General features: G+C 32.8%; 4 protein-coding genes across 6 annotated transcripts; 1 reads left to right on the forward strand and 3 right to left on the reverse strand.

Moving 5' to 3' along the window:
* Positions 1-72: 72 nt before the first annotated feature.
* On the reverse strand, positions 73-3,442 carry LOC110011905 (protein DYAD). Its single transcript, XM_088879325.1, has 6 exons — positions 2,612-3,442; positions 2,111-2,494; positions 1,700-1,853; positions 1,554-1,607; positions 683-1,336; positions 73-542 (listed from the first exon to the last, which is right to left on the reverse strand). Exons 1-6 carry the CDS (start codon positions 3,439-3,441, stop codon positions 381-383), a joined length of 2,238 nt encoding a protein of 745 aa, XP_088735451.1. The 5' UTR covers position 3,442; the 3' UTR covers positions 73-380.
* Positions 3,443-8,088: 4,646 nt separating this feature from the next.
* LOC105160627 (GroES-like zinc-binding alcohol dehydrogenase family protein) lies at positions 8,089-11,263 on the reverse strand. Its single transcript, XM_011078096.3, has 5 exons — positions 11,018-11,263; positions 9,931-10,072; positions 9,358-9,584; positions 8,665-8,922; positions 8,089-8,577 (listed from the first exon to the last, which is right to left on the reverse strand). The coding sequence occupies exons 1-5, from the start codon at positions 11,246-11,248 to the stop codon at positions 8,266-8,268; spliced, it is 1,170 nt and encodes a 389-aa protein (XP_011076398.2). The 5' UTR covers positions 11,249-11,263; the 3' UTR covers positions 8,089-8,265.
* Positions 11,264-12,317: 1,054 nt separating this feature from the next.
* LOC105160737 (expansin-B15) lies at positions 12,318-15,148 on the reverse strand. Its single transcript, XM_011078217.3, has 4 exons — positions 14,917-15,148; positions 14,720-14,832; positions 14,362-14,555; positions 12,318-12,996 (listed from the first exon to the last, which is right to left on the reverse strand). The coding sequence occupies exons 1-4, from the start codon at positions 15,104-15,106 to the stop codon at positions 12,663-12,665; spliced, it is 831 nt and encodes a 276-aa protein (XP_011076519.1). The 5' UTR covers positions 15,107-15,148; the 3' UTR covers positions 12,318-12,662.
* Positions 15,149-21,643: 6,495 nt separating this feature from the next.
* On the forward strand, positions 21,644-23,968 carry LOC105160629 (hexose carrier protein HEX6). Of its 3 annotated transcripts, XM_011078098.3 has the most exons (4): positions 21,644-21,828; positions 21,901-22,183; positions 22,308-22,630; positions 22,789-23,968. In XM_011078098.3, the coding sequence occupies exons 2-4, from the start codon at positions 22,054-22,056 to the stop codon at positions 23,848-23,850; spliced, it is 1,515 nt and encodes a 504-aa protein (XP_011076400.1). In that variant the 5' UTR covers positions 21,644-21,828; positions 21,901-22,053; the 3' UTR covers positions 23,851-23,968. The 3 variants fall into 3 exon arrangements, with proteins under 3 accessions (XP_011076400.1, XP_011076399.1, XP_020549123.1); XM_011078097.3 differs by having other exon boundaries at positions 21,644-22,183; XM_020693464.1 differs by lacking the exon at positions 21,644-21,828 and having other exon boundaries at positions 22,055-22,194.
* The last annotated feature ends 2,153 nt before the right edge of the window (positions 23,969-26,121 follow it).

A 26,121-nucleotide genomic window follows, 5' to 3' on the forward strand; every position in this document is an offset into this window, starting at 1 on the left:
TTCTGAGATTCTACTGTTGGGATTTTGAAGAACTGTGGGTTGTATATATATAGTTGACGTTAGTCCATTTTCAGAAAACTGATCTTGAAAACAGAAAAAGAAAAGGGACCAAACAATTATAACAAAAACCTGAAGACAGATGAGCATAAGAAGGTCGAGGTTCCTTCTCTGTAGGATCAAAATTTGTCACGGGCACGACATTTCCCAAGTCACCGCACAGGACACAGGTAGATCAAGAGAAGATAACATTGATTAGATTCACTAGAGGCAGAAGTTTCAAGGCCTGATGGCCTATCCTCGCAAGAAACCAAGTAGTCACATCGCGAAAAAGAACAAAAAGCTAGCAAGATATTTTATGTTTCACAATATGATGATGAAGTTCAACCATGCATATTGCCAGTGTCATCAGAGGCGGACTTGAGAGTATTCAGCGCCAACCAGTTCCCCACCTGAGAAGGCAAGCTGGTAGCTGAGGAGGAGCAACATGCATTATATCCCTTTTCGTCGTAGCCCATCACGTTTCTTGCTCCATAGGCTGATAGCTGCATCCACAATGCACAAAAATGATTTAAGAAAACTCCCACAAGGAAAAAGAAGAGATTGGTCATAATTCAAAGGGCCCATCTAGTGATTCAAGTCATACACTAGGAAACATTTAATTTAGCTAGTACCAATAACTGACCAGTGGCATGACATTAGGATTGGATGGGGCATCATTTAGGTTGATTGAAGCAGTAGTAGTGGTGGAGTAATTCTTGGCGCCATCCTCATGATTTGGGACTTTAGAAACAGTGGAGACTGTTACAGTGACAGCACGTTTTTCAGCCAAGGGCTTGACAACGGATGGTGAGTGGGTGTAAGGCAGTTGAGGTGGAGCTGAAGCGGTGGAGGATGAAACTGAAGGTGGGGTTGGAACCTCAACCTGGACAACAACCTGAGGGGACATTATTTTGCTGCAACTAGAGTTAATGTTGTTGTTATTGTCTTTGACCATGTTTGGCCAAAGGAAAGTCCCCTGGGGTTTGCAGATTCTGAACCCACTCTTCAGCCTTTGTATCTTTGCTGCTTTTTCCTCAGCTGCTGCTGCTACTGATCCTCCCGCGCTCTTTTCTGTTTCTGCTGCTGCTGCTGCTACACTTCCTCCCTTGTTCTGATCTTTGTCTAATTCTGATGTTTCTTCCCCTGCGGCTATTAATGCTTGTACTTCCTGCTGTTTGCTCTTTGGCTCTCTTGCCATTGGTTTTTTCTCTTTTATATGCGTCTCTGTTGGCACCATTAATGCGGAGTCCTTTCTCGCTCTTTCTTCCACATTTGGTGCTACCTTTCCAATTCTTTCCTGTTCGAAAGTTTTCCACATCCATGTATATCCATGTTTTAATATATCAAGTCCAATGATATAATTAAGATCGGATTGATCAATGATGCTCAACTCACATAATTTGAAAGCAAGTTCATTTATTTCGAAAATTTTGACTTGCATATATTGTATCTTTTGACACAATAATGGCTGGAAGCAATATAAATATATGGCTGTGCCTGTGTATTTATTATACCTCTATTTCTCTCACAAAATCAGAGATGGTCATCAATTGTTCCTTGCACTTTTCCTGGAAAGAAACATGACAACCATGACTACATGCAGGCCGGATCCAATAATTTAAATATAATATTGAAACTGAAAGATACATAAATTAACTACCATTAAAACAGGTGAGTCAATATCAAGTCTGGAGGAGGACAATGAAGTGGCAAACTGATCATCCAGCTTCTGACTGATGTCAGAACGACTTGAAGCTATCTTGCTTGCTTGATTTTCATCTTGCATCCTTTTAGATGAAATTTCCTCAAGTTCCCTGCAAATCCATTCAACATTAAAACTACCAACTCCTTAGCCAAGAAAAGGCTACGTGCATTACTTCAACTAATTAATATATATATATATATATATTTATATATGTTACCTCCTCAACTTTCCAACTTCTTCTTCTAACTTCATCTTTGTTACCATCAACTCCAAATCTCTGTTCAAGAAACAAATTAATGTTGGAATCTAAAGGCATCTCCAACTATACTTAAATGAGTCCACAGAGTTTATAGTATGTTGTGTGACCTTTTTATCTTAGAAATATCATCCTTCAAAAGCTTCAACTCTCTAGCACATATAGGGTCCTGAGTTGGGGAATCACCAGGTTTCCAACCAGGTGGTGGCACCCAGTAAGGGTCAGCAACACCAGCATCCCTTCTGATGTTAACAAGATCAGCACTCTCCAACCAATACTCCATTGCTCCATCAGGGTTGTGCCGCCTTCGAAACCTCTCTTCACCTCCCGGTGCAAGCTTACCGGCCATGTGCTTTAGGAGATGATCAAGTAGCCCAGTATCACCTATCCTCTTCCTTGCTTCTGCTCTCAGTTGAGGCCTCAGAATCGGTTTCTCGGCTGTTGCCCCTTTTGCCTTCATTACTCCTAACAGATTTTGCTCGGCAAGCTTGTACCTTCATATGTTTCTCAATTTACTCAGTACACTTAGCTAAAACAAAATAAATATGCCAAATGCCGTAAAATACACTGGTGTATAATTACAAAACATTTGTCGTATTACATGTATATACCTTTCAGCAGACCAGCGATCCTTTGGATCTCTTAGAACAAATGCTTCCTTGGATCTGATTCTACCCTTGCTTTTCTTGATCTCATTCTTCTTCTGCTTTTGCTTTTGTTTTTGTTTTCTGATTTCAAGCTTTTGTTTCTTTGGTTTCTTCACACGAATGTTTCTAAACGAGTACCTCTTTCTTTTCAGATTCTTGTTAGTCTTAATCTTCTCTTCTTCTTCATCATCCTCTTCCTCGTTTTCATCATCTTCTCCGTTCTCTTCTTCTTCCTCCTCTTCTTCTTCTTCTTCTTCCTCCTCCTCCTCCTCCTCATCCCTCTCTCCACCATCACCATTAACAGCATTAATCCCTCCATCATCAGAATCTCCAGTTTTCTCTTGTTGTACAGATTCTCTCTCATCACAAGTAACCCCTAATTCCATCTGGGATTCCCCAACTCCATTCACAAAACTTGAAGAAGAGTTTTGTGCAATAACATCATTACCATCATGAATCTCCCTATGCCTACCCAGATATTTCACTTGCCTTCTAATCCCCCATCTAACCATCCCATTGCCTTTTAGCTCAGACAAACAAGTCCCCTTCTTATATGCAGTAACTCCAGCATTTTCATTATATGAATCAGCAGCTGAAGAACTAATCAACCAGAACGCTTCTAAACTCTTCTGCTCGGAGAAAACCTCCGCCGGGATTAGTCTCACTAGCACTTTCTCCGCCACCACCGCTTCCACCACAAACTTCTCATCCAAAGCCGGGTGCGTTTCTCTTTTGCTGTAGTTGAAAAATGCTCTTAATGACTCCATGCTTGGGAACCTCACTGCGACATTCATCTCCGTCTTCTCGCAGACCTAAATCCCAAAAAACTCATTTATATAAAAGTTCGAAAAACAAAAACCCAGAAACAGGACGCGAACAAATATTTCAAGGATCTTAATATTAGGTAAAATTTCTTACCATAGCAACTCGGATGGACCTGAGTTGAACTGGGGTTCCCTGGGGTAAATGAACGTGATCAATCTCGTAAAGATAACCTGTTTTGATATGGATCCGCATCTTGGATTCACCTCCATCTTCCGCTGGTTCTGCATACGGAAAAGAGAAATGGGTTTCGACGCACATTCTTTTCATACACAAATCACCGTAAACTTTGTTCTAAGATTTCTTGAAACTTGTTTTCACAAATAGCAAGTATAAAGTAGAAGAATACGTGAAAAATACACGCACTGGTACCTTTAAGCAGGAGATTGCAGTGGTCGGATGAAGGTGGCGGTGGTACGTGATGCAGTCGGCCTAAAAATGGAGACTCTGAGGCTGTGATGCTGCCTTGCTCCGCCTCTTTTTGGTAGCACTGATCCATTTCCTGCAGCAAAAGATTAGTACCCTTTTGTCTTGATTGTGTACTATACTCAAAACACTAACTGATTAAGCATATATTTTTGCAGAGATATATATGTATGATGTGTACATATAGCATCAATATTATGTGCATGTGTGTGTCACAGAATACATATCTATGCACGCATTTTTGGTGAAAATATGGGTATAAGGGGTTCAAAAATTTTCAAGTGCTTTTTCCTAAGGCTATATGCATGAAAATGATTGATTTGTGTATATATATACTTCCACTCATGCGGTTCGCAAGCATCATGATGAATTCAAAGATTTGTTTTTTTTGTATCTTAGTGACAGCAGGGACACACAGTACACACAGTGCAAACAAACAAAACGCGTTTATCACCGCGCGGCGTAAAACCGTGAGAAAGTTCAAGAATTTGATAATTTGTCTGTAGCTATCTTTATATATAGAGTAGTTATACATGTCGAGTAAGAGCGCGTGAGAGATTGTGTGACTGTCTGAGACAAAAATAACAGATACAGATAGGGTTTCTGATGCAAAAACCATGCGTGAGAATCGACAGGTTAGAGAGAGAGAGAGAGCACAACCATGGTGGGTTGATGGGCTTTCTTGGAGCGTTTTCTGTAGTAGGTTTCCATCACCATAATCTGTCAACATACACCATCAAACCATTGATCAAAATATGAGTTGTTGCAGAGCAGAATTAGGAAAATGGGTTTTGGGAAAAGATGAATCAAAAAAGAGGAGAAAAAAGTGGGAGGTGTAATTAGGGTTATCGAGAAAAGCGGAAAAATGCCTGAAAATGAGGATTTCCATGTATAGTAAGAAGTTAATATTGCGGCTGAAAAACAGAAAGGTTGCAGCACTCTTATAGAAATCAAAGCAGACAATTAACCTGAGTATTTATTATGCGCCCTAAGAACAGTACCACACTCCATGCATGATCACTACAACAGATCAAAAGGAAAAGGGGCTGCGAAGTTCTGAAAATTCTGAAACTTTGAAGCTATTTTTTCGGTTTAGAGTTTTGAATCAGATCACAGAAAAATAAAAACCAGCTCATAATCAAACAGGAAAAAAGAAGAAGAAAAAATGATTTTCAACTTTCAAGAATACGATCGTCAAAATAAAGAACAAGATGAAGGGAATCCAGAAATATTTGCAGATGAAACTTCATTTCACAAGAAAAAAAAAAAAGTTCAATCACAGAATGGAAAACCGCAGTAGTCAAGAATCCACTTTTAACCCCAAAAAGCAGAAAAACGATAAGATTTTTGGATAAAAAATACAAACACACAACTCATTAAACCCTAACTTCTATATATAGAGAACTCATATGCATGTATACACACGTACATGAAATATAATACTACGAGTATACATAAAGTTCCATCCCAAAATAACCTATTTCTTTCCTTCAAATTTTTGACAAAGAACTCATATATAGTTAGAAAAAAAGGATGAAATCATGAATATTAATTCATAATCAAGAGCAAAAGATCTCTACCTTTCCCGCAAAGGACAGAAAACCCTGAAAAGATGAACTTGATGATTTCTTGAAAATCGATAAAAATTCTATCAAGGATCACTATATATAACTAACTGCTGTGGTTTCGCTCTGATTCATCATACTTGTGAAGGAAGGAAACAATGGGGAGAGATTGAGTTCAAAATCTCTTTACATGGCAATGGAAATTGCACGCACTACACACACTGCACTACACACGCAGAGAAGAGAGAGAATTATGAGTGGCTAGTTGGTCCCCTCAGCAGATTGGTTATTGATTGATATACCCCTAATGCTGTTTGAACCTACAAGGTCAATACGGTAATTTCGTAACTTGACCTTAAGTCCTTTTAGGCATCTTGATTTTTTTCTAGCCTTATTTAGAATGAGGATTAAATGCAATTTTCGTCCCACTTTTTCTTTATTTTTGTTGTTCTATCATAGCAAATAGGCTTTATATTTTTTTTAATTTTTTTTACAATTTTGATTCTTTAGCTGTTAGAGTTTGTAAACATTGTCGCGAAAAACATATGTGCCCAACAGGTGCTGTCATTTGGGACGTTGTTTCCCTTGATCAATTTAATGGATCAAAATGGCGGAAAATTCAAGTTAGAGGATATATTTCTATCTTAAAAAGATAAATGACTAAAACATCAAAATACAAAAAATACAGAATTAAAAAATATTTGATTTCATGTTGGCAGAATTGATCTATGGGAACAAAAAATTCAAATTAAAAAAAGTACCTGCGTGCAGGGCACATGATTTTTTTCGATAATAATAATAGTAATAATAATAATATAACCCTTTTACTCAATTCAGTTTTAATCGTATTAGGTAAGTAAATTACATTATAAATATTGTTATACTTTTTACATAATTAATAAGTTATACTCAACTTATTTTTTTATTATAATTATAATGTATTAGTTATATATAATTTCGATATATTTAGTCGAATTTAATTCAACTTATATTTACAACTAAAGGGACCAAATATAAAATAAAATGGATGTCATTAGTGTTAGTGTAATTTCAAATATTAGGAATGCATGTGTAAATTTATAAAGAATAGTGTTAATGTATGTATCAATTTGTTAAATTAAAGAACCTTCAATTTCTGAATTAACACCTCTGTCCCCTATTATAATTATTATGTCAATATTTTCTTCAAATAATTGTAGGAAAAATTACAGTCATTTATTGTTTGAGAAGTTACAAATATATCCATATGTACGATCTGTTAGTCTCTATTAAATTTTTATTATATTTTTATGGTGGACAGACAAAATATTCTTTTTAATTATAAATTATAATTTTATATATTTTTATAGACTAACTTGTTTTGTGGATTATTTATTACTTTACCCATTCTCATTTTTTTAATATTTTTTCAGGAGTTCTTTAAAGAAAATAAAATTTAATAAGGGTATAGAAAATTTAAAGATAAAATACAATTTAATTCCCTGTGATATGAAAAAAGAATAAGAAATTTTCTATATATATATTAGCAAAATACCCCATGTATTTTGAAAAAAAATAAGTAAATAATCTTCTATCTAAACTATTGATGAGAAATCTGCTTCATTTTTTAAAATATTAGGGAGTAATTTATTATTTTTTTTTGATAAAGTATTTTTTGTTCAGTATAGATATGTATAGTGAGTCGATAAAAAAAATCCAAAAATTAAATAACACTTACAAAGCCGAGTTAAAGATAAGTCTACAAAATTAAATTTTAACAATATTTATTAAATACTAATTAGATTATTGGTGAAATATACTTCTAATTAGATTATTTGTTGAATTTCATATATATATGTATATATATAATTTATTTTAAAAAGTTTTTATAGAACTTTTTTTTTTATAAAATGTAACTACATATTCAAAAAATTCTTTTACAATGAATTATATATATATATATATATGAAATCTGTAAAAAATTCTAATTAAAGTATATATTCCATCAACTTTTTTTTCGAAACCGAAATATTTAATATAAATATTATTAAGGTCTATTTTTTTTAGATTTATTTTAACTATTGAGATAAAAAAGTTACTAACTTAAATTTTTCTTATTATATATTCAGATTATGTATAAAATTTATTAAAATTTTGATTTCTTTTAACTAAAACGAAAAAAAGAGTGACGACTTATTTTAAATCAAGCAATATTATTATTATGTTTACAAAATTTAAAAATGATCATTATTTACATAAGAATGATGTTTACAAAAATTCAAAATGCTCATTATCACATAAGATAACAATATCATCTGCATACAAAATATAAAAAAGTTGTTTTTTTGCTTAAAAAAAAGACTAATTTGATCATTTTATAAACTTAAATAATAAAAATGAAAAAAGTCAAATTTAAATTAACCATTTTACCTTTAGAAAACTAAAAAGGGTACGAGGGACCAAATTGGGACAAAACACTAAAATTAAAAAAGTAACTCAAAGAACTAAAGTGATTCTAAACGAAAACTTACCCACGATATTAGCACTTCCCCTAATCTTTACAATTAATACATTTAATTCATCAGTTTACAACTCATTCATTCCTGTATTACGCATAGATAGGGATCTCGTTGCAGAAGAAAAATCAAATAAAACTGAAAGAAAATAGTAATTATGGAAAGCACATCCAAAATTATTACATTTAGAGGATAACAGCAAACCCCACATAGCAACCCCAATTTCTGAACATAATATTCCATAATTTTTCTTCTTGTTTTACTTGCTCCATAATACACCATCCATGCTCTAGCTAGGAAAAATTACAAGTTAATTCCCATCAGGTATGAGCACAACTGATCCAGATGTTTTTCGGCTCTCAAGATCAGCATGCGCTTGGGCTGCCTGAGACAAGGGGTAAGTATGATTAATGCGGACCTTTAAGCCTGCTGCAAGGCTAGTAAAGACCTCCGATGCAGTTCGCAGCAGTTCATCCCTAGTAATAGTGTAATGCATCATGGAAGGCCTTGTCAAGAACAGAGATTTTGCTGCAAGAGCCGACAATGGGACTGGGTCCGGAGTGCCGGAGGACTGTCCAAAACTTACCATGTATCCACGTAGTTTCAAGCACATCAGTGATCCCTGATCACATGATCCGCAGTCATAGATTTAGATAGAGAAAAAAACTGTGTTCATATTTACATGTTATGGACACGACATATCTGTTACCTCAAAAGTGTCCTTCCCGACAGAATCATAGACAACTTCAACTCCTTTACCCGATGTTATCTCATTGACACGGGTGACGAAGTCTTCTTCCTTGTATAAGATTACATGGTGACATCCGTCTTCTTTGGCTTGAGCTGCCTTTTCTTTAGTTGAGACGGTTCCGATAACTGTGGCACCAAGAGCATTTGCCCATTGGCACAGAAGAGACCCTACTCCACCAGCTGCTGCATGAACAAGTACAGTGTGTCCGGGTTCAACCTGTACAATATTGCCATTAGTATAATCTTGAAATAAGATAGATATACATCTAATATTTCAATCAAACAGATAGAAACAATAAAGAAGGAAAAGGGGAATCCCCTGGTATGGAATCAAACATAAAAATGATAAGGTAAACAGAACAAGGAAAACTTGATGCGAACAGATAATCTTGTTACCATGCTAAATATGAGTAAAGCAGTATAAGTAAACAAAGAATCCTGGCGGGGATAATAGTGATTACTGTGATATTGAATATAACAATTTAAGAGCCCACATACATGATGGTAATGTAAGGTAAAGCTGCTATATTGTTGATCCATAAATATTTGGTATCCACCAAATAATTGGGAAAAATGAAAATGCCTTTCGGCCTTTCCTTGAGCAAAGGCCAATTAAAACATGAAAAACTTAGAATGAGGCATCAAAACCTACTTTGAAGCATTGGCGAAGTAGAAACTGAGCAGTCATTCCCTTGAGCATGACGGATGCTGCTATGATGGGATCAATAGACGGAGGAACAGGGACCACCTTATCAGCAGGAAGGATTTGCTCTTCGGCATATGCACCCATTGGATTACCAGCATAACCAACAAGATCTCCAACCTTTCTCCCAGTAAGTCCAGGACCTACTGCAGTTACCACGCCAACAGCCTCCATACCTGTTATCAGGACAGTTAAAAGTAAGATTGTGAAAGAGGTATTTATTATGTACCAACAGCCAACAGGAAACTGCGGTAACAGTTGACAATGAGTATTTGATAGAGGCAGTGTCAAATGTGTCGACCAAAAACTGATATTAAGATAAAGACATTCTTCATAAAAAAAAGTAGTTCTCAATCATCGATGTTTTCTTGGGATAATGCAAGGTCTTCTATGCCAACAAATTTGCTGAAGCTATAGTCATATCGAACAGGAAAAGTAGTTATCTGAACACATGGTGTTAAATACATGATTCATACAATATAGGTGGAGGTGACAGTATAAGAAATAGAGAAGGAATTGGACCTGGTGTGAAGGGGAATGTAGACGCCTTGTAAACCCCTTTCCGGAAATAAATATCAATGAAATTCAATCCAATAGCCTTATTTTTCACTTTGATCTCACCATCCTTTGGCTCCCCTATTTCCACATCCTCCCATTTCAGGACCTATAACGAAATGCATTGCATAGTAAGTAATACACTAAGAATGCAATACAATGCATAACTAACTCCGCAAAAACAGGATCAAGTGGGAGCCTTCGGGTGGATTCGCGAAAAGGAAACTACTCAGTCAGAATTTATATCTTCACAGTTTAAGTTCAACAAAAAACATCCATTCCATACAACATTGCCCTAACAGACAGAGACATCAAGACTATTTAATTAACCACATTGAATATAGTGAAAGCAAGAGGTTTCAGGTGTCTAACAGACCAAGAAGTAAAGTGGTAGACTATCATCAATGCTAAAAGAAAGCTTGCAAGACTGGTTTCTCAGATATTCAGCACAGCAAACAAAGTCGCATCCATCTTCTGTCGATCCACAAGTAAAGTTCTCTAATGTTTTAGATTATCAAGAGGGATATAAGTCAATGATCAAATTAGGGATACTTTGTCCGCATCAATTCAACATATGAAGACAGGGGAAGTTTACTGAAAACTGAACCCGAAAAATAACAAAGGCACCAAAGCACAACCGTGTGATCCTACAAACATACAATCACTCAACTCAATACAAAACTAATACTGATTAGAGACTCCAGAGAGCACTATGCAGCAAAAATCCATGGAAATTTCAACAAAGAATTTATGCACAAACCACAGTTACGAAGCTCCATTCAACGCCCAGGCCCTAATACAAAAAGTGCAATTGGTTAAAACCTTTCCTTTAACAATGATCTCAGTAAGTCTGCTGAACCCAAGTAGAATCCAACAAGCCTTAAATACAAATTTAGGCTAAAAACAATCCTCAGCAACATCCATTCCGACAAATTTCCTCCAACTAGAACCACAAATGACAACAACCCATTTGCTATTATGACACACTGGATTGAACAACACTCACAAATACTTAAAATTGTGTACAAAGATAGAGAGAAAAAGAGAGTGATACCTCAGGGCCGCCGAATTCATAGACCCTTATAGCTTTAACCATCTTCGATGGTACTACTGCAGACGAAGAGACAGGCCGAACTGCTGCTCTATTTTGAAATTTAACCGCAGAAGGGATGGTTTTGGCAAGCGCCCGTTGCAGTTGATTGAGTGAAGAAGAACCCCAGCCAAAGGAGTTTTGTGGGAAGCGGTGGTGATGATGGTGGAATTTCTTGAACTTGGGTATAAGCATTGGTGCGCAATGAATCACAATCATTAATATGGTCAATCAAATGAGGAGAAAATTGATGATGCAATTGATTACGTCTTTCGCGTTTCGCCTTCTGGATTTTGCAAACGCCAAATATTTTTTAGATTATTTGGCCTATGTATACACTTTCACATCTAAATTATTTTGATGTAATATTTATTTTTTAAATTAATAAATATAATGTTTATCTTTGTAATTGAACCAAAATATTTCTCATATACTGAACAATTATATTATTTTAATATATTTAATATTCGTACATTAAATTATTTTTTTAAACAAATAAATAAAATTAATTAAAAATAGAGTATAAAGATAATATATATAGTGGATACATACCAAATATAATATAACCCACAACTCATATATATATATTTTAAAATAAATTAACAAATATATATGCTTAGCCAAAAATTAAATATTTTTAGAAAATAAACAAATAAATAAATATATATATCATATTTTTTCTAAAAAAATATATTAAAAAAATTGATATGTAATTACTAATTTATATCTAAAAGAATAAATAGTTAATAACATAATTTTGTTATCATAATACTCGAACTATTTAATTCAATAATTTATTTATTATAATTAAAAGATATTTCAATTAATTTTTTTTAATTAAACTTAAAATAAAAAATTATTAAAAAGAGAAATTCATTGCATTATATATACTATATATATATATATAACAACAGGGCAATATTATCTAAAAATTTAATTATATAGTGTAAATATTATATTTATTAATTTAAGTAAATAAATATTATATTAAAAATAATCTAGGAGGGCAAAGTGTATTTTACCCTTTGGGAGTTCAACTTTGTTAGGCAAAGTATGAGATAAAAATCCAACAATTCAAGGTTGAATCCATATTATATTAAGTATTTTCTTTGAAATGATCGATATATATATATATATAGATATTGCATGTAACAATTATTTAATTTTTTGACAGTAATGTTCGTCAATTTAGATTGAGTTGGATATATCCTTATTACAAGAATGTGCGACTCATTTCACTTCAACTCACACATAAGTGTATTTTTTGAGAACTCAAACATATGGTTCTACAAAAATTACATAGATAACAAGAAAGAAACATTTAATTAATTAATACCAATCCAAATGCTTCTTCGATATCAATATTTATCATATCACAAATCTTTGGAGATCACCAAGAGCCCAAACATATTGAGGCTACACATACATTTTCCTCTCCAAAAACACACATACACCCCCCCCCCCCCCCAAGTAAAGGGCATCCCTCATGCAATCTTGAAATTAAATTGCATTGGAAGCTACACACTATAAATATATTTCAACAACTAAAATAGTTAACCACAAGCAAAATCCCAAGATTTTTGACCCTAGTTATCTAGTTGGGTCGGGTTCAAAGGTAATTAACCACGGATCTATAGGTTCGACCTGGCTGCCAACCTTTTGGAATCACATGTTTGGCCACTAGAGTTTGGCCCGAATACTGAGATGTCAATCGGATCGAGAATGGAGGGTGCAGCTCTGAACCGGGGTTCAGCTGCCAGACCGCTCCCCAGGACTGGTTCATTTCCCACCACTCGTCTGGTTCACCCGATGCTTGTTGTAGATCAACCCGGTTGAGGTCCCCATCCCCTTCTTCAAACTCGATCACCGCTGCGAAATAGTTAGGGTTTGACCCTAGATCGACATGGAATGCGATATTTTTTCCTGAATAGTCACATGCAACACTAACACAAAAATATATATGATGTGAGATCAAAATTTAATAATTGTTCTAAATTCAATAAATGAATAAGTCACTTCGAGTTTTTATTATATTAATGGTATTGTATTTCATAATACACTCAGCACATACATATGTTAAATATATAAATCTACCTCATATGTGTAGCTAACAAATATTTTATTTATGTAAGATTTATATATGAAGTGAGAAATGAGATGTAACACCAATTTATTACCGACGACTCAAAATGTAGAGAAGTGAAGCCCTACGAATTAAACTAATATTTGCAGTTAGAGATGATTTTAATTAAAATTTTAAAATTTTTAACAAAATTTATCAATGTATATAATTTTTCTTTCCACCGCAAAGATTAGGATGAGTCATAACAAATGATTTTAGTTAATTAGCATAAAAAGGATTTAGGGGGTTGGATTATATACGGAAAAAATGCAAGCAATCTATTGTAATATTAATAGTGAGCAAATTACTCCTCTGTAAAAAAAAAAAAAAAAAAAAAAAGAAGTGACAACACTTTACCTCCATGTGTTTTTAAACATATAACAAGTTACCTCCTGTGTTTTTCAAAATAAAGCAATTTATCTAGTTGTCCAGGTAGGTAAATTGTTTCATTTTAAAAAACACAGGGGCTAAATTACAATTATCTTTTCTTTTACGATAAAAATAAATTGCATTAAGTGTAAAAATGTACAAGCTATACAATTATGTGGTCGAGTATGTGTGCCATGGATACAATTATCTTTTCATAAGAGGTAATTTGCTCATTTGTAATATTACAGGAAGGTAAATTATTAAACCCTTATATCTACTAGTACACGCGTGTGGTTACTCGAATGAATGTGTACAATTAAATAAAAAATTTAAAAATTATTTTTTAAAAAATATATTATAGTTGAAGAAATTAAGAACATTAGAAAAATAAGAAAGTTATAAGAAGTTAAAGTTAGTAGAAGTTGAGAAGAGTGGACAATTTTATGTTTAAGAAAATGAGAAAATTATACAGACCATAATTTTGAGACACCATAAACGCCATCTTCAATAATAACAACTAGTGTCTGTGGCACACTTAATCCAGCCAGCATAAGTAAATCAAAATTTTAAAAATTAATTTTTATTTTTAAAAAATTTTATTCTCATTTTAATTAAAAAAATTAAGAATAAAAAATTAAGATTGTTGTAAAAAAAAGTCGGCGGAGGTTGAGAAGAGTGTGCAATTTGACGGTTATGAAAAAGGGAGAAAATTATTAAAAAAAGAAAAAGAAAATAGTAATGAAATAATATAAAAAACAAAAATTTAAATAAAAATGTGAGACACGAAAAATGGACGCTTTCTTAATAATAAACTGACCGTGCAAATCGAATTTGTAAGACTCCAGCATCACGGAGTCTATCCTCTTGGCCAGGAATGGCCATGGCGCCGAACGCTGTTCCACTTAGGTCGAAGTGTGCTGAATCTGAGAGGCACATCCCTCCAGGGCAGAAGTCCGTTATCACCACCCGTACTGGTCTTCGGGAACACGACGGATGTTTCGTACATTTTATCTGTTATATATATTTGTATTTATTAGATTAATAAATTTATGTGAACATGAAATAATTAATTAGTATATAATCACTAACATAATTAGCGTTTTCAAACTCGCACTTATCAGATAGACTGATGTACAGTTCAAGAAAGATGACTGTTGTTTTACGTCAATCAGTACCTGATAGCAAGCACCACATTCCTTGCCTGATTTATAGAGAGACGGGCCTATTCCGGTCACCAACGAAGAGAACGGAGCTTGTGACACGAGGTTTCCATAACCGCATGCTCCTCCTGCAATCTTAGTGTCAGTTAATTCATCTATCAAGTGTAAAAATGGACAGTATTTCTTCATCATAGTTCAAGCAAACCGCGTACCATCACTCCCGGCGCCGTCAGGGCTGCCGTACCACGTTGCACCGGCCGACGACCAATGGAGAGCTCTGGTGGACAGGTTCAGGTGTTTGTGTCTGAAGGCTAGACATGAGTTGAACAAACAGAAGAGAACAAGTGAAGAAGTGAACAATAGGCATTGTGATTTGGGCAAATGACCTGCATTTGTTGCCATTTCAAACTTGGTACCTAGCTTGAGTTGCTTCTTGGAACTACTAATAAGTCACCAGTATTTATAGCTGAAATTCTTGAGCTGTTGCTATCCAACTCTTGCAGGCTTGTTAGCTAATTAATTTGAATTCAACAGCAGTTCAAATTCACTATTTCAAATTATTAAACATAAGCTAATGTGATTAATTTTTTAGGATATAATGAAATTTCGGTCCGCTTACTGTAGGATGATATCAACATCAACGAGGCCTTACTTGATCGGTAAGGTAAGGTCTCACGATCGAAAGGTTGTGAGTTTAATTTATATGAATATGTCTACTTTTCTAATAGTTTGTTGTTTCTTTTACCTCATTTGAATACGTTCGCTAATTTGAATTACTGAAACATTGAAACAATCGTTGAATTTAGTTATATTGAATAATATAATCAACTGTGTACTATAAAAAAAAAAAAAAACTATATATAGGTTCGTGGCACTTCAATTCTCTATTTGAAAATTGCAATTGAAAACTATTATTTGAAAAAAAAAAAATACAAATATAGTCCAAGCCTCGCCGGAAAAAGTTAAATTGGTCGGCAATTGTCACATACCTTACACATGGCTTAATTAATTCGGGACTTTTTAATTTTTTCCGACCACTTTTGCTAATGTGGCATGAGAAAGTTAATAAAAAAAATATAATTTTAGCCCCATAAGTATAAAAAAAAATGCTACATCAACAAAAATTAAAAATTAAAGGAGTTATGTGCCGGTATCTGCTGATTTTCAAATTTAGCATTTTCTAATTATATTTGAGCTAAATATACTATTTTTTATTTAATTATTTCCCTCAACTACAAATTTAAAATAAGAAAGAACAAAAGTGGCAATTCCTACCATTGTAGGATCAATATTGCATTTCTTTTTTTAAAAAAAAATTATTATTTGGTAAATTCTTGCAATTAATTTGATAAATTTATTAGTGTGAATTTAAATTTTAATTTAAATTCTTACAGAAATCGAACTCATATTCTCCAACTTATTTATATAATTTCGATCTTAAAGCGTTATATAGTTAGAAATTCAATATTGGAGCATATTAATTAGTAAGCATATGTTATTTTCATTTAATTTCTCCTCACTCCGCTTTCCCCTCTTCTACTTTTAAGTCTATAAATTTAAAAGAAAAATAAGCCAGAAGCTCCTTCAAAATTGCTTCTCCAACATATAAATGTTCATTCCGAAGTTGGTCCTAGACATTTTTACCCTCCAATTTTTTACAACCCCAAAAACTCCCGACTTCAAATATGTCATTTTCCTCTTTCAATGTCATGGGTATATCAGTAATTTCATAAGGGACTGTTGTAGCATTTTTTTCGAATTTATCTTTTTTATATATTTTTTTGATAAGTTCAATTTTTACTGCAACTCAAATCTCCAATTTTCTTAAATGTTTTTATCACTACATATGAACAACAGATATATCTAACAAAAAATCTCGTGTTCGAACTTCATCATGTACAAAAAATTTTCAGACGAACGACAGTCCTTGCGAACTCCTTCTTTATATAGTTAAATCAATTATTGGGATCTAGAGCCAAAATCAAGCTGCTAAATATCTTTGTTCTTCCCCAAAATTGCATGGCTAGGAAATTAGCAGCCTAATTACGCTAATTAATTAACATCAACATTTAATTAAATTAGCAAATACTTTAATTTGTCGGCAAAAATGGGGCCCTCAACGATCTCGGAAAGCTTTAATGTCCGAAACAAGAATCAAGATTTTCCAATAAACGAGCCGTTGATGGTGGTTATCGGTCGTTGAAATTCATAGTGACCATTATTTGGTCACGTAATTCAACGGCCAAAATTAAATCTTGGATCATAGAATAATAATATAATGTGGGGATGGTGTTAATATTTCAATTCTTGATTTGGATTATTTGCATATAATTAATAATATTGATGTGGGGGAATTTTGGCATTACTCAACAAAAAATCACTTCTTGGATACAATTAATAGATCTTATGAGAGGGAAATCACACCCACCGGATCTTGCCTTTTTATTTCTTTCCACTATATTAGTTATGGGATTTCCTTTTTGTTTTTTTTTTAAATAAAGTTCTTTGAAGAAATTTAATATGGGGTAAATTATAGTGAGCTTTTTCCTAATATTTGATATAGCTATAGATATCCTATCGTTGTTTGAAAAAATACCAGTGTTCCTTTTATTTTACCGGCCATTAATAATTAACCTAGTCCATTAAGTTTTCATTTATTTTTTGGTGGACTGACCAAAATTTATTTATTTTTTAAATTTTTTTGATGGACTAAGTAGATAATTTATTTAATAATTTTTTGTTTAAAAAAAATAGCAAAGACAAAGTTAATAATTTCATATCTCATCCAAGTATTGTATAAATTCATAAAATATCGGGGGGAGGGGGGTATTTATGATTTTTAAATAATAATATTCGTATTTATGCTAAATTCAAAGGAGCTCGTTGTAATTTACTTTTAATATAGACCAATAAATTTTTTTTGGTGGGAAAAATATATTTCCACTATTTATATTTCATGGATGTATGCATCTTTGTTTTGCCCTTCCATATATGAGATTACAAAAAGCTACCATTACCAAAAAGAAAAAAGAAATTAATTTTCTTATATTATAGATTGTTGCTGTTTAAAAATCATAATAAATTAATATTATTTGATCATATTCAATTAATATTTGTTATACATAATTTTAATTATGACCAAAATATTTACTATTATTTATAAGTTGTGGCTAAGATTTTTGCCTCACTTGTTGAAACAAGGGTTAAAGTCGTTGTGCTTTATAATAAGAAATCATATTTCTTCTAATGTATCTTGGATTAACAGAGCTCATAAGTCTGCTCATGAGACACCACAAAAAAATTAATTATTTCCTACACCATAAATCACAACCATTTAAAAAAATCATAGTAAATCAATAATATTTACTACGGTCAGATAAAATTGATTCAAAATTTAAGTTTTGGACCACAGTTACCTGTGGCATCACTTGCAAAAATATCTTATAGCCATAACGATTTTTTAATATACAGGTAATATGAATGTCATATATATATATATATATACACTCAAAGTGTAACTATATACAATTTGAGTGTATAATAAACATTCAAGTTATGCCATAAAAAAAAGTTAAAAAAATAAATATGTATTCTAATATGAGTTTAGGATGACATCATCAAATTGGATGTGATTCTCAATTTTTTGATATAATTATATCACAAACTTCCATTGACATTTTGTGGTTGTCCATGTTTTTGGACTTTGCTTTGTTCATGCAATTACATAAAGAAATATTTAATAATACTTGGAATTTTTTTGTTCTTTATTCCTAATATCAATGCTCTTGGGATGCTACTCAAATAGTGTGTATTAAATACATTTTTAATTGGTATTTTCAATTATAATACGTATAAACAAAATATGTTTTTATTTTTAATTACTGTTTCAAAAATTAAAAATTTAAAATAAAAACACAAACAAATAGGCCTAGTTTTTTACGATCGTTAATTAACATTTAACATTGGTTTTCACTGGAAAAATATTTATCGTTATTTTTAACTATTACTAATATTTTTGTCTCACTTGCGAAAATAATAACAAATAGTTGTCGTGTTACCATCTTTATTGATATTTGTCATGATTTTATATTTTTTATTATGATGATTTATTTTTGAATATTAATAAATTATAATCATTGTCTTTATATCAGATTTTTCACATTTTATCGATGTTCCTATTATTTTGGAGTTCAATAAATAGAGTATGATAAATTGAAAAAGAAAATTGATCAAAACCAATAAATTCTAGTTTTTGAAATTGTATAAAAGCCCATTGCGGGTTATACGGACTTGGGCCTACAAAGGGCCTTATTGGGTTTACTGGAATTCTTTAATTTAATTAGGTCTTTGGGCTGTTTTATCATTTTTCCTATATTTCATGCTTTTGGATCGGCAACGAAAGAAAACCTAAGTGATTTCAATTTAGGGACAATTACATCCCATGTCGTGAGGTTTTGTATAATTATATGTACATCTTTTGTGAATTAAAAAATTATATTTAATATCTCAAAGGTCTGCTTTCATCTAACAAATAAGTTTTCAATCAGTCAAATTCATCGAATTTGTTGATATTAACAAAAAAAATTCTATATTTACTATCGGTTTTGTATAATGCATACGAGGAGGCATATTTTCATTATTATAAGAATTTTTTTAGTCAAAAAAAATTTATTGACTTGCACTAAGTCTGTTATAAGTCAATCAAGAGTAAATATCAATTTTTGTTTAATTTTTTTTTATTAATATCAATAAATATAGTAAATGTTGACTAAAGAATGAGCCTATTTATTAGAAGGAAGCAAATGTTATAGGTACTAAACATAATTTTTCAAACTACAAGGAGATTTGTGTATAATTACAACAAACCTAAAGAGAGGAGCGTGTAGTTATCTGTTGAACTTATGATACATTGTGTTCAGTGATTAAGGCTGACTTGTGAGGTTTTATAAATAAATTTGAAATAGGGGTTCGAGTCTTATAGAATATATGAGTATTTATCTCACTTTATATAAGTTTAACGTAATTTATTTAATGTTTTTTTATTATATTAATGTCTAATTAATTGAATTGAGATATTGCACCATTACTCAATTTTTTAACAAATAATCATATAATTACGATTTCTATAAGAAAGAATAATAAGGTACAAACTTCAAATCATCCAAAATTTGTTTGGATAATTTAATATGGAAAAAATGATTTCAGAACCTTCAAAAATATCATTTTCAATCATATTTGGTGAACTATCGATAAAGATTTTTTTTGTTTGAAATTATATAAAATCTTTTCGTTAAATATTTCTTTCAAATTAATTTTTTCCATTCAAATGTAGCCTAATTTGCAGCCAAACACCCTTTAAGGCACACAGTTATCAGCCAAACATTGCTATCTTGATTTAAGGGGGTGTTTGGCTGCAATACCAATATAAATATTTTATAAGATGCTTTTGACATTTAAGAAATTGACAAATTGCAATCTACCTACCCATATTATGAAAAATAGGCAAATAGCTTTCTTATAAAAACAAAAATAGCAATTTATCCCCCTATATTTTTCAGAATGTAGTAATTTACCTCCTTATATTTTTAAAATTGAAGCAATTTACCTCCTCAGACAGGGAGGTAAATTGCTTCATTTTTTTTATAACACAGGGGGTAAGTTGCTAGTTATTTTTCATAGAGGCGTAATTTGCTCATTTAAAATGCATTAAATCCTTTAAGAAAGAGTTGAAAATTTAATTAGTTGTCAATTGAGATGAAATTAATGTACTAATTAATTTGGGGAGTAAGACCAGCACGCTATGATGTCCTTGTACCAAACGAATTGGTGTGGATGTTGATAGGTAGGACGTCATTGATGATGTTAAAATAAGGATAGTATAAGAAGAGAAAAAGAGATTGAAGACAATTGGAATATGATGTCCTTGGTAGGTGTAGTAGATAATTCGAATACAGTGCTCATGGGGCGGGACTACTTGACTGTAAAGAATAATGAGAATGCGATTTCAATATCCTTGAAAATTTGAGATTGAAAATGAGAATATTTTATTGTTGAATTAATATTTTAACAGAGTTACGAGCTATTTAAAAGAAAGGATTCTAATTTTAATTTACGTAAAATAGATTTGAAATGGGCTAAAATTTGGACTGTCTTAAAAATTCATGATTTTCTGTTCAAAAACATCCTATTATGCTAGCAATAATACATAAAAATATCAGTCCCAAAAGACAACTACAAAAAATAGAAAATATAGTTACATTTGATTGAAAAATAGAAAAATGTAAAGAATCATCGGACAATGATCTAAATGATGGAATTTTAGGACGAACAACGGCACCTTACAACATAATAGTGAGAGATTGGATTATCCTCTCGAAGACAATCGAATCGGTAGGTAGATCGTCCCCTAATTCTAATATTGGATCAAAAGCTACGATTGTTTCAGACCACACAATCAAAGTGCTAAATCTTTAACTTATGCCTATCCAAATGCTCCAAAAACTCATTGCCTCTTGTTCTAAATCAGTTGCCTTTTCTAGAAAAAAAATTCAGTTAGAACTAAAATCAAATTTAAACACTCAGCACAGTGTTAAATATTGAGAAACTTAAATGTACTTCATGTGTTTGAATTTAGAAAAGTGTATTTACGGTCTAATGTATTTATGCTAAATTAGTAAGGCCGTAAAAGAAAACAATATCAAGGCCGTAAGAATGTCTAGAGTAGCAAAAGTTGTACTTGGGGTATGAAGGGTAAACAAAACCTTAAACACTATAATTACAAATGAACCACTGATCCAAAAATGATAGTGATCATCGTGAGTTCGTATATATTTGGAATCAAGTCAGGTCCGACCCGATTAAAATTGGCGCAAATCTTGACCTCTTTTAATGTTATTGAGAAGTTGGGGGCATTTATATCATTTCCAGGTACCATTATATACTATGATGTCTTAGCTAGCGATTAAGGCTAAGGTTCCATGTAACTTGGAGGTCATGGTTTCGAGTTGTGATCAACTCTGCAACTTAACAAGAAGAATCTGCAGTTTATTCCCAACTGATTTTCAAATATTCTTCGTTTGTCCCGGTGATCACATGCTAAGTACTTGGCCCATACACCAATGATTGTAAGTTTTATTACTTGTCTGTACACATACAATGTTGATGTCTGATAGTGAAAATTGTGATGAGATCCGCAGAAACACAAGACAAGCATCAATTAAAGACTTTTCAATCAGGTGGACCTTAGGATGTTGATTTCTTGCAGTCGTGTTAGACTAGTCCAACACCTCACTCTCATTCTTCCATTGACAAAACCTTTGAACTAAGATCAAACACTACTGTAAGGAACTATGGCTGGTGGATTTGTAATTTCAAGTGAAGGAGGGCAATACAATGGAAAAGTTACGTGGTTCGTCGTGCTATCGTGCATGATGGCTGCCATGGGAGGTGTCATTTTCGGCTACGATATTGGAATTTCAGGTGATCTTACGGTAAATAAATAAACGATGAAATGACTGATCACTAGTCCGAATTCTCTACTTCTCATTGGTTTTGCATTTTGTTTGCAATGATTAATGATAATCGATGTTCGATAATCATTTAGGTGGAGTGACATCTATGGAGCCATTCTTGAAGAAGTTTTTCCCAGAAGTGTACACCAGGATGAAAGAGGACACTAAGATCAGCAACTACTGCAAATTTGACAGTCAATTGTTGACGTTGTTCACATCCTCACTGTATTTAGCAGGCCTAATCGCTTCGTTTTTCGCATCATCCGTCACAAGGGCTTATGGCCGCGAACCGACAATCCTCTTCGGGGGTGCTGCGTTTCTTGCAGGAGCAGCACTTAATGGCGCAGCCATTAGTACATACATGCTGATTTTCGGTAGAGTCCTGCTTGGAGTTGGCGTTGGTTTCGCAAACCAGGTTAGCTCTACCGTGCACTTGTCCATCCTGATAATATAATTTTGAAAAGACGTCTCACTGGGGAGAAGGACGCTTGAAACCTATATGTTGCTCAATGTATTTGTCTCTGTCTGATGTAGGATGATAGCACACACTCACCATCATGCATTTGTTTTCAGGCAGTTCCCTTGTATCTCTCAGAAATGGCGCCGGCTAAGTACAGAGGAGCCTTCAACAATGGATTTCAATTTAGTGTAGGAATTGGAGCCTTATCTGCCAACTTGATCAACTATGGAACTGAAAAGATCAAAGGTGGTTGGGGCTGGAGAATTTCATTAGCATTAGCTGCAGTTCCAGCTTCAGCTCTAACTCTAGGCGCAATCTTTCTCCAAGAGACGCCTAATAGCGTCATCCAACGCACCAACAAGTACGACAAAGCCAAAGCAATGCTGCAGAGAATCCGAGGGACTAATGATGTCGAAGCAGAACTGAACGATCTCATCAAAGCAAGTGAGAATTCAAGAACCATAAAAAGCCCCTACAAAAACATCCTGCAAAGAAGCTACAGACCTCAGCTTGTCATGTCGATAGCGATCCCCTTCTTCCAACAAGTGACGGGAATCAACGTCATAGCGTTCTACTCTCCAATAGTCTTCCGCACAATTGGCTTTGGCGAGAGCGCGTCTCTCATGTCCTCGGTCATGACAGGAGTCGTGGGCATCGTCACCACATTCTTGTCGATGATGATAGTGGATAGAGCCGGGAGACGGTTTCTGTTAATAGTTGGTGGAATAATAATGTTCGTCTCGCAAATGTTGGTTGGGGCTATAATGGCAGCCAAACTAGGGGACCATGGCGGACTAAGCAAAGGGTACGCCGATGTCGTTTTGGTCTTGATTGGAGTGTATGTTGCTGGTTTTGGAGTGTCATGGGGTCCCTTGGGATGGTTAATTCCTAGTGAGATTTTTCCGTTGGAGATACGGTCAGCTGGACAGAGTATATCCGTCGCAGTGAATTTTCTCTTTACTTTCTTAGTTGGGCAGACATTTTTGTCAATGTTGTGCCATTTTAAGTCTGGGATTTTCTTCTTCTTTGGGGGGTGGGTGGCGGTGATGACCGGATTTGTGTACGTGTTATTGCCGGAGACAAAAAACGTGCCGATTGAGCAGATGGAGAGGGTGTGGAGAGGACACTGGTTCTGGAAGAAAATTGTGGGAGGAAGGCAAGAAAATGAGGCATAATTAAGATACTCTCTTTGTTTAGTTCCACATTTTGATGTTGATGTCAACATAGGCAAAATAAACCAAATTAGGTTCTTGTTGAGATTTGTTAATTGAGGAATGAGTTGATTTCTGTTTATATGATCCTCCAACTCATCATCCAATTCTGTCCGAAACTGAGGTTCTTAGAGATGGGTATGGGGATCAAGAATAATTCAATCGTAACACAAGTTAAAATTTAGAGACGGATTTAAACCAGAAAATTATTCGAATTGACCAAAATATCAAGATTAGAGACGGGTTCAGAATCAAGAGTAACTCAATAATGTTAAAAGATGAAATTAGAGACGGTATCAAAATCAAAGTGTCATCAACTAAAATTTACGAGGAAATTTATACCAATAAAAAATTAAAAAAAATAACAATAACTCAATATAAACACAAATTACCAAAATTTTAGATTCACACATCAAAATATCACAAAAAATTTATACGACTTTGATAACCATAAAAATTTAAAAAGTATGTAATATTACCAATTGGACGCGCTTTTTAGGAAAAAAATAATATTTTAATTAATCTATTAAATCAGGAAGGACCAATCATATGCTCTCGCTGAGTAAAAATCACTCTAATCAGAATGTCAAATCAATCAAAATCATCAGTAACTATCCAAATGTGGAAAAAAAGAAGAAGAAGAAGAAAGAGCATCCTCAATAATATTATTTTCTACTGCAATATTTACGACCAGTACTAATGTCTGCATAAGGACACAAACAATGAAAGATAACGATGTTTCGTTTCATTTATTATTCAATAATGTTCATCTCTTGCTGTCATGTTTGACTTACTGTTAAGTATATATATTTTTGCACATAATAATAATGAAAAAGGGTCGTATTCTATACAATATTCGTACGACTAATTTAATCAAGAAAGCAATTGTGTTGTATGATCAGCGTAATTTTATATTTTCACACTCGATTTATATAAAAAAAAAACAATAAGAGACGATAGGGCTTAAATCTTTTCACATCAAACAGTAGAATGCTACTTCTGTGCATAGACAACTTCATAATTTGTACCAGAAAAAGGAAATGTCTGCTCAATAATGAGTGAAAAATTGAACTGTTCTTGAGGTAGAAATGCTACATAGGAAATAGCATAAACATGTGCTCAAAATTCATTCTGATTTGCTCATTTGCTGCCTCGTGCTTCTTGCTATTGACTGTTGAGAGGTCGTTCAACAACGGCTAGTTGATACACTCGATGAGTATGTTGAATTAAAAAAAGAAAAAGAAAAAGAAGAGATAATATCTATGTTTTTGCGGAAAAAAATTATTAAGTACGATACTTTCTTTCTTTCTTTTTTTTTTTTTATCATAATAGAATTAAGAAATATATTTATGTTGATGAGTGAAACACACTCGATACGTATGCATAATTTAAAATTTTATTATATGTTTTGTCTGATTAAACAAAAAATCAAAGATAAAATAAATACACTAATCAAAATTGTTTGGTTAGAAAAATTTATTTAACCTGCATTAAATCAATACTAAGTTAATAAAAAATAAATATAGATTTGCATTTATTTTTTTTATTGATATCAATAAATTCTGTAAATTTAAACTAGTAGATGAATTTATTTGTTGGATGGAGAGAAGTATTAGGTGTATTAGATGTAATTTTTTAAAATATAAGAAGTTTATATGTAGTTACACCAAAACTTGATAAATTTTGAAATCTTCATTTCTGTATAATTATTTTAAAGAATTAACTCGACATTATTTCTTAAAGTTAGTATATTACCCGTTTATTCATTACGTTAGGGGTATTTTAGATTTTAAATAAGACGTGAACAAAATTTTTGACCAAATAATACAAGAGGTGGGAGGATTATGTGAAAACCATAACTTCAGGAGAGATGAATGTCAAAGAAAGGGGAGGTGGGTACAGATAATTTTAACCCGAATCAAGTTTGATAAAAAAAATCAAACAAATTACAGAACAAGTATGATTTGTTATTTTTCATGAACTGTACACCAATCACACAGTAAGTGTATTGCACTTGTCATATTGATTCAGGTTTGCAAAACTTTTGCTAGAATTTCTGGTAAATAATAATAATCCAATGTTTGAGAGCTTGTAAAATATTGTTGATAGTTTGATACTTCTTTTCTTTTTTTTCTTTTATAAGAAAATCAAACTAAAGAGTTTCGTACTAATTTAAAAAAAAAAACAAATTTTAAATGTTATTAATATAATTTCTATAATCTTATTTTATGCATA

Source organism: Sesamum indicum, linkage group LG4 (assembly GCF_026168435.1).
Source record: "Sesamum indicum cultivar Baizhima isolate 11 linkage group LG4, ASM2616843v1, whole genome shotgun sequence".
In the NCBI taxonomy this organism is placed as follows: domain Eukaryota; kingdom Viridiplantae; phylum Streptophyta; class Magnoliopsida; order Lamiales; family Pedaliaceae; genus Sesamum; species Sesamum indicum.

Bases quoted from the DNA above. Each gene is read 5' to 3' on its own strand.
- LOC105160629 (XM_011078097.3), top strand. From the start codon at position 22,054: ATGGCTGGTGGATTTGTAATTTCAAGTGAAGGAGGGCAATACAATGGA. The intron at 22,184-22,307 runs GTGATCTTACGG...ATAATCATTTAG, and splicing joins CTACGATATTGGAATTTCAG to GTGGAGTGACATCTATGGAG. The intron at 22,631-22,788 runs GTTAGCTCTACC...ATTTGTTTTCAG, and splicing joins GCGTTGGTTTCGCAAACCAG to GCAGTTCCCTTGTATCTCTC.
- LOC105160627 (XM_011078096.3), bottom strand. From the start codon at position 11,248: ATGCTTATACCCAAGTTCAAGAAATTCCACCATCATCACCACCGCTTC. The intron at 10,073-11,017 runs GTATCACTCTCT...ATTTCGTTATAG, and splicing joins ATGAATTCGGCGGCCCTGAG to GTCCTGAAATGGGAGGATGT. The intron at 9,585-9,930 runs GTCCAATTCCTT...TCCTGATAACAG, and splicing joins TACATTCCCCTTCACACCAG to GTATGGAGGCTGTTGGCGTG.
- LOC110011905 (XM_088879325.1), bottom strand. From the start codon at position 3,441: ATGAATGTCGCAGTGAGGTTCCCAAGCATGGAGTCATTAAGAGCATTT. The intron at 2,495-2,611 runs GTATATACATGT...AAACATATGAAG, and splicing joins GATCGCTGGTCTGCTGAAAG to GTACAAGCTTGCCGAGCAAA. The intron at 1,608-1,699 runs GTAGTTAATTTA...GTTTCTTTCCAG, and splicing joins TTGACTCACCTGTTTTAATG to GAAAAGTGCAAGGAACAATT.
- LOC105160737 (XM_011078217.3), bottom strand. From the start codon at position 15,106: ATGGCAACAAATGCAGGTCATTTGCCCAAATCACAATGCCTATTGTTC. The intron at 14,556-14,719 runs GTACTGATTGAC...TATATATAACAG, and splicing joins AATGTGGTGCTTGCTATCAG to ATAAAATGTACGAAACATCC. The intron at 12,997-14,361 runs GTCAGTTTATTA...TTTTTGTGTTAG, and splicing joins TTACAAATTCGATTTGCACG to TGTTGCATGTGACTATTCAG.